The sequence below is a fragment of the Austrofundulus limnaeus genome, unplaced genomic scaffold (assembly GCF_001266775.1).
Source record: "Austrofundulus limnaeus strain Quisiro unplaced genomic scaffold, Austrofundulus_limnaeus-1.0 Scaffold1137, whole genome shotgun sequence".
Classification (NCBI taxonomy): Eukaryota; Metazoa; Chordata; class Actinopteri; order Cyprinodontiformes; family Rivulidae; genus Austrofundulus; species Austrofundulus limnaeus.
In genome coordinates, this window is record NW_013953539.1 from 21245 (window position 1) to 29245 (window position 8001).

At 38.4% G+C, this 8001-nt stretch overlaps 2 protein-coding genes across 2 annotated transcripts in view; both read right to left on the reverse strand.

Moving 5' to 3' along the window:
* The window catches only part of LOC106534302 (endophilin-B1), a gene marked incomplete at its 5' end in the record, with an annotated part of 14866 nt that extends 11110 nt beyond the window's left edge, over positions 1–3756 (reverse strand). The window contains 1 exon segment of the mRNA XM_014030895.1: positions 3615–3756. Within this exon segment, the coding sequence (XP_013886349.1) occupies positions 3615–3756 (142 nt within the window).
* Positions 3757–3993: 237 nt separating this feature from the next.
* Positions 3994–8001, reverse strand: part of atr (ATR checkpoint kinase) — a gene marked incomplete in the record, with an annotated part of 43912 nt that continues 39904 nt past the window's right edge. Inside the window, 6 exon segments of the mRNA XM_014030896.1 lie at positions 3994–4344; positions 4435–4540; positions 4752–4903; positions 5035–5188; positions 6946–7102; positions 7183–7333. Of these exon segments, the coding sequence (XP_013886350.1) occupies positions 4171–4344; positions 4435–4540; positions 4752–4903; positions 5035–5188; positions 6946–7102; positions 7183–7333 (894 nt within the window).

Genomic DNA, 8001 nt, shown 5'->3' on the forward strand with positions numbered 1-8001 from the left:
CTTGGGTTGTTACCAACATCTGGTGAAAATTTCATGTCATTAGCACCTCTAGTAATATATTTACTGAGAAAAATGGTGACGTGTTCAATACTTATTTTACCCGCTGTATCAGACTCATCACAGTGACCTTTCCGTCAAATCTGGCTGGTCATCTCTCAGCGCCCGCAGATACACCCACTGGATATCCATCATCTACAAGACCCTACAAAACCTTGTCCCGTCATACTCCTTAATACAAACATCACACAGTTATGACTCCCTGCGCTCTAACAATCTAGTCCTCCTATCAGTGCCTCCAGTCAGAACTGAACTAGGAAAAAGAGCATTCAGTTTCGCAGCCCCCTCAGCCTGGAACAACTTACAGACAGATCTGAAACTGYCAACACTCATCCCTCCTAGATCCTTCATGTCAACCGTAATAGATAACGTCATCAGGAAACATTGCAGATGTTTCTAAACATTACCTATCCATTATACATGTCACTGTTGGTTTTTGTTTTAACTATCTACTCAAACGATGTCTGTTTTTATTCATTGACTTATTTTTCTCACCTAAATTTCTTTTCAGGTCTACCAAATACTGTAAATACTGTACCTATAGAATTCTTTCTTATCCAGATGTTTCTGAACTGTCAACATCTATTTATTTTGATTGTAGTTTTCTTTTTATTCTTTTCCTTATTTYGTTTTGATCAATGCAAATGCTTTGTCAATTACTATGTGAYGTGTGCTGATGACCACCTGACAGGTCACCCTTGTAAAAGAGATCTCCATCTCAACGGGCTCTACCTGGTTAAATAAAGGTGATTGATTGATAGTTACAATGCAGTAAATTAATGTACTTCATGCTAAAGTGCATGTAGTTGTACTCTTGTTTAATAAAATATAAATACAAAACATTTGAAGCAAACAAAAATGTGACCCATCATTTAAAAATGAGGATTAAATCAAATTTGGTCAAAATGACCTAATTACATTTTCAGATTCTAGACATTAAAAGCTACATTTTGATACCTGGATCGTTCTGATATCATCAGCAGATCCAGAGATATGACGTAATTCGTCTTGTTGGTCACAATAATTCATTACTGTTTGGTCTGACTCCTGATTTTATGTACCTTTGAGTAATTTTTGATATTAATATGAAGAGGAAACATCAAATATTATATTTATGTTAAGATTTACCAGTTGGAAAGAAACAAAAACATTTCTAGCTCACAGGGGAAAAAAATCTAAATTTTAAGGCGTTTTTCCTCAAAATCAGTTTTTTTTGTTCTTACTGCTCAAAAAAATGCTTCAAAATTTTTTTATGATTATATTTCAGACAGTTCATTCAAATGATACATTGAAGGCTTTTATTCATTATATTTTGACAAAATGCTATTTTTGCCCACGTTTAAATCAAAACCCCATATCTGCCTATTTCTCCACATCCCACTTTTGGACTTAATCCCTGTTTCGATGCGATGGGTCACATATAATAAACATTTACTTCAGTGAGCTGAAGTGCAACAGCATAAGGTGCTTTGAGTGCAGATTCCTGCTTGGTTCTAGTAAAATGTCACAGTTTTTTCTGTACTTGTGACTTCAGTAAACTTCTCATATTTAGCATTGTGCAGCGTGCTGTAGTGGTGACTTGTAGTAAAATCCTTCATGGCAGACAGCGTCTCTAAGCAGATGAAATACAAAGGTTTGCCTTGAAATTCTGTAAACAGCTTACCTCCCCACAAAAGATCATTTTGGTTTTTTTTTTTCTAAAAGAAAAAAAACCCACTGAAAGCAGCTGCCAGTTGYCCATCCCTGATCTAAACAAAGAAAGAAATAAAAAGATTGCTGAGTGAGACCAAAAGCCTTCTGTGAGCCGAACATGAGGTTATACGAGAACATATCCTGAACGCTTCTGGCAGCTGAACAGTTCACTTATTGGATGGGTTGCAGACCAGATCTACTCAAAACTCCATTAGCTGARGAAATTTGATTTAAAGAAGAAAAATAAACCCAAACTCTATTTATCTGACAAGCCAGTAACGGTCAGAGCCAGCAGCCATGTTGGATGTGTGTTTTTACTGGAGAGTTCGAGCACAGCATWGGATTAAAGAAGCTATAAATGTGTGCTGAAGGCTCACAGGACTGTGTGTTTGAGGGCAAAATATGGGACTAAATCATTATTTACAGAACCTGTCATGGTAATTACAGCAGCAAGCCCTTTGGGGTTTGTCTCTGGCAGATTTGCAGTTTTTGCTCAGACTTCTCTACAGATCAGGCTGGATGGAGAGCATCTCTGAGCAGCAGGTTTTAAATCCATCCACAGAGTCTCAGTTGTTAGTCTTTTCAATTTACCATCAGATTTCCTCTTGTAGTCACATCCAGGAAGGTTGTCTACACATGCATGACAACCCCTTCTGCCTTTTAGCTGTACCTTAAACCCCATAAATTCACAATCTTCACAAAAWATCTGTAATACTGACTGACTGGGTTCCAAACTCAGTTACACCAAGAGGCCAAAATTCAAAACCTGGTCCAAGCCAAGGACCGATTTCTGTTACAGTGATATTTATTGAAAAATGTTTTATAAGAAATGTAGCATTTAAAAAATACATTACATAATGGATAAAAATATATAAATTAAATTTACAGACTCATTATCAACATCCATTTATTTTACCTTTTACTCTCTTTCAACATTTYAATAAAGCATTTCTTAGAAACATTTTCTCACAATCCAGCAAATTTGGTAAAAAAACAAACAGAATACTCACTAAAAATTCAATTATTTGACTTTAAAATAAGAAGAGAACAGATAAAGAAAATTAAAGTCAATTCTCTTTTGCTCCTTCCRCACCAAAAATCAAAGATTACTGGAAAATTCATTTTCTTGGCTTGAAAGTTCGACAGCTGTTATGAGAAGATGACAGTAAATCTAGTGAAATAAAGCAAAACTGTAAAAACTGTTTCACATTTAAACTATTACCTTTAGGGTTGGATAAAATGATAAAGAAGGCCAGATTTGACAGATGACATTATGGTCCAATTAAATAAAWTTTTTTAAGGTGTATTACCTTTTTTTGTCAAAATCCCTGTTTCATTATTTGTTTTTAAATATTTCTTATTTTATTGTTTTTATGATTTTAACGGTTCATTATTTTGTATTGTTTGAATTGGTTTGATGTTTGCTTTTGTGTGTGTTTTTTTTTAATTGGTGTATAGTACTTTGGCCAACAGTGGTGTTGTTTTTTAGGTGCTTAATAAAAAACGTTTTATTGTACTTTTATCTGCTTCAAGTTATTTTAGTGACTTTTAGGGGGTGTTTGCCACTTTAACAAGTGGCTACAATACAAACAAAATTATCCATCACCCTGACCAGACTGACCTGTTAAACTGAGGCCCTGTCCATGGTGCTGAACTCAAGATTTTAATTGGAAATGTCTGTAAAGTTTTGTATTAGCATCTTTTTAATGTTTAATTAATTTTGTTTTATAGTTTAGTCTTTTACAGTTTCCTTTTATAACAAACATTATGAGAGTTTGAAAAGTCAGACCAGTTTATTATTATTTATTTATGTTGGTATAACATTAAACCTTTAAATTAGACACTACTAAATGAGTTAGTCTCACCCAGACTAGGCTGCAGTAAAATCTCAGTCTGTGAGATTATCTGGTCCGTCCAGGTCTTGGTGGAGTCTGCCCGGGCCAGGAGCTCCTCCAGCTCCGGGTCCAGCCCAGTCTTCTCCGCCTGGCCGAGACTCTCTCCTGTGTACTGGAGAGAATTACTAGCTCAACCTCCATGGCTGCATAACAAACTACAGCACAGCACCTACGTTAAACTGGTACGTTYATCCAGTTCTTCTGCAGCTTCCTAAACATCGTGGGGAAAAAAACAAACATGGAGCTGATTGAGCCACACGGTGTAAGCAGAGCAGAGATTAAAAATAATCACCTGACAGTGTGCTGCTTCTGTGGATCTAAGGGGAGGATTAAAAGACACACCCACACATTTACAAATAAACATATTTTTATTAAAAAAAAACAGTCACATGTATCAAACATGTCCTGAACATGTGAAACTTCAAAACAATGTAGGAAACTTCAGGGGAAACAAATTCTGACCCATCGCTTCTCTTTACTTTCAACAGTCCAAAGTGCAGTAGTTACAAGGAGGGGAGGGGGTCCTTTAAAGGTACGGACCCCAGCCCAAATACATCTGACAGAGCAGCTTTTCATCTGTGGCTTCTTGGATTAGGTAGTGCACGTGTCCCTCTATTGACAGAGGCAGACCCAGCACTTTATTCCTGCTCTTTATCACCCCCTGGAGACGCTGGTCGATGTCACACACGTGGGTTTTCGCCTGGAGGAGAGAAAAATACCGTAAAACATATCACACTTTTAGGTTCAGACAATTTGCTTGTTTGGAAATGAAATCCAAGAAGGCACAGACCTTTTCATTAACGATCTCTCCCGTCTCATTGGCTGGAGTTTTTAATAGTCCTTTGCCTTGTTTGCTCCACTCAACCAGAGGGTCGTGAAGGAAGGTTTTAAGCACACTAAAACAAACAAACAAACAAACAAACAAACAAACAAACAAACAAACAAACAAACAAACAAACAAACAAACAAACAGGGAAACTTGTCACAGAAACAACATACAGGATGATTGACTTGTGAACAGTTTTATTCATAAGTAAATATTAAAGCCTTTACGTTTTGGTATAGTAATAAAAAAAAAATCATCATTTCTAACTTTTTTAAATTTACCTCATGAGCGATTCCCTCTGATCTCTCATCAGTCTTAGTGTGACCTCACAGGCCTGCCTGAACAGGCCCTCGGTGCCCATGGGCCCCATAGCATGAACCATGTTCTGGGTCAGGCGGAAAGGAACCACCTCTGGCACGTCAAATGTCTCCCCCTAGTGGACAGAAGGAAGAGCACGAGACAAGTACAAAGTAAAAAGTGGTTTGTAAATTTTAAATCCAAAACTATTTTATAACTTATTGTTGGTTTTAATAGCCATGTTTTATCACAGAGATGAAGACAAACCTTGTTGAAGAGGCAGTTGAAGTCRACGTGAACACAATCTCCAGTGAACGAGTCAAAGAGGATGTTTTCTCCGTGGCGATCTCCCAGACCCAGGATGTAGCCCACCATGGACATGACGGCCGTGGAGCGGCAGTATGCTGAGCGACTGCTGTACCTGTTCATGTGCACACACATACACAAAACAAACAAATACACAAAACAAACATACATGAGTGAAACAGYTTCTAATAACAGCACATGTTCAATAGGAGGGTTTCACGTGACGTCACGATGCAGCGCCACTAGAGCGCSAAGTTCGGATGGAGGTCGGAAGTGAAAAAGTGGAGGATCTGCTATCKGAAAAAATGCCCATATCTTGTGTAGTTTACGAGTGCTCCACTCATTCTAACTGAATTAATAATAAATAATTATACACTGATTAAATTATATATTAAATTAAATTAAATTATGGCTCTTTTTATTAATGTTCGTCATATTTGAGGCATGTTGCAGCAGGAGGATGTAAAATAGGGGAAAAAACACCTCATTCCACCCTGTGGTGTCACCCCCACCCCGCCGAACAAACCTAAACCACCCAAACTCATTTCTGACTGAAGCCTGAAAATATTAGACAAGCGGCAAAAAATCTACAGGAGGATAAAAATAAAAAGAGGCTGAAGTTGAATAAAGTTCGGCTGCGATGGAGAGACAGCAAGATTGGAAGTCAGCAATGAGATATCCGAAATTTATTACATTTATTATATTTGTATAACTATATTTCATAGTTAGGGTGAAGTTTAGTTAGTTATTTTAGTGTCTTTGATGCAAAAAAAAAAGGGCAATGAACGTGGAGCTCCAGTCCAGCTGCTGAGGTGGACCGAGCCAGAGTTTGAGAGAGGAGCTCAAAGGCAGAGATGGAGGAAAAACAGTCGGAGACAGAGTGAGGACTTTGATGAGGAAGTAGGTGATTCACTATTTCGATTATAAGAGGGAAGAGAAGAAGATCGAGCACCGAGCGGACTCTACGGTCCCGTTACCGGTCTACCGGGCAGACGGTGTGGCGCTAACTGGATGCTAATTACACCGAACAGCTGATGAAAGCCTGTAAACAACGGGAGGTGTAGAACTTTTTATTYAGCGGGTGGATCCACAACCTYGSTACCAAACARCTCCACRATGATTATCRTTTGTTTTTTGCCAGGGTGAGTGTTTTTTCTGATATTGTTTTATTTGTTAAGTTCATGCYAGCAGTAGTGGCTAACGTCAATAAACTTCCAGCAGCTAACGACAGAACTAAAGCAGCCTAAAGTCCAGATGAGGTCCACATTAAACTACCAGTAACTTAATACTCACTACTAAATAAACGATCATTATAAATATAACTTCTAAAACAAGTTAGCAGCTTACATACCTCTGATGTAGTGGCCGCTGCCTGCAGACACCGGCTTTCTGTTCCTCCTCCCGACAGCAAAATCCACTTTTTACGTTGTCGTTCTGTGAGCTTTCTACATTTTTCATCTTTGTGTATGATAATCAGTGTTATCATATGTTGTCATAGGGTTGGGCAAAATCGTGTGGAATTATTCATCAGATAAACTTTTGCTGGTTATTATTTGGCACCACCTGCTGGTGATGTAAGACGTGTGTGGTACCGACAGCCTCAGCAAATCTTTAGGTTCTGTCGAAAACTCATTCATCTTCATCATATGAGTCATGTCTGACATACTGTATTTGTGAACAAACTGTTGTTATATATCTTGAAATAGGATCTAAATCCATACAATATAAACTCTCTACAGTAGTTTCCTCCATAGACATTTTACCCCCTGCCCTCCAGCGGAGATCGCTCCGCCTTCGAAGCCACGTGACTGAAACCCAGCTATTAGATCAGTTGCTCCTATTAAAAGTAAATGTTGCAGAGTGGTAACGTACCAGGATGTTGGATCAGGAAATGTTCGGAGGAACCACTCGTAGAAGACGGGACGATGTCGAGCACACAGCACCTCCTTGTGGATGCGTAGCTTCTCCTCAAAGGGAGCTGATTTGGGCAGGATGAGCTTCCTCAGCTCTTTACCCGACAGGTAGATACCTTAGAGAAAGAAAAGGTCACAGCGAAGTCATTCCACTTTTCACCACATTCACTTCCACTTCCCTCACWTGTGAGCGCACCTCTCTCTTTGTACAGCTTGGTGAGGATGTGTCGCAGCCCAGCCGTGTTGTTGACCCATTCGATGATGCCGCACTCCTCGTTGAGGGGGATCACAGCGTAGGTGCGAATGTGSAGCTCCCTTCTCCTCGACTCTGCATCTTTACGAAGGCACTGCATACATAGAAACGTTTATATTTTTACCTTTAATAGGACTGATTTCCAATTATTTCAGTAGTWTAAACGTGACTCCTACACTAAACCACCCTGCATACCCAACCTCAAACACACCTTAGCCCTAAACCTAACCTCTACTAACCCATAAATGGCATTCCAAGCATCTTACAGGTAATACCATAGTTAAATCTTATGAGGAGATAATTCATGGTAAATTAAATATTAAGAGTGTAACAATGTGCTTAACTTTTCATTCTGTTTCAATATGAACAGGGTCCATGAGTCAAACAGAAGGTTTAATAAATTCCAGAAAAGTATTAATATCTTAATTGTACAAGAAAATAAATGAATCAAACTAAACCGAGGAGTTTTTGCTTTAATTGTTTCAACCTCAATTTGATAAACATTAAAAGAACTGAACGTAATCTCCCAATGTGCAAATACAAAACGAGTAAAAGGTGAAACACTCGCACCAAACCTCTCGGTGAGTGTGTGCTAGAATGGAAAAACAATTCCTGTTATCAGTTTCAAAGCATGAGTTATATGACACAAGTGCTTGCCATACTTGCACTTCTCATCTCCCTCTGCTGCTTAAAGGGATCCCTGATTAGTTGTAACATTAGACTTTATTTGATAAACATACATTTTAACTGTAAAATAAAGAC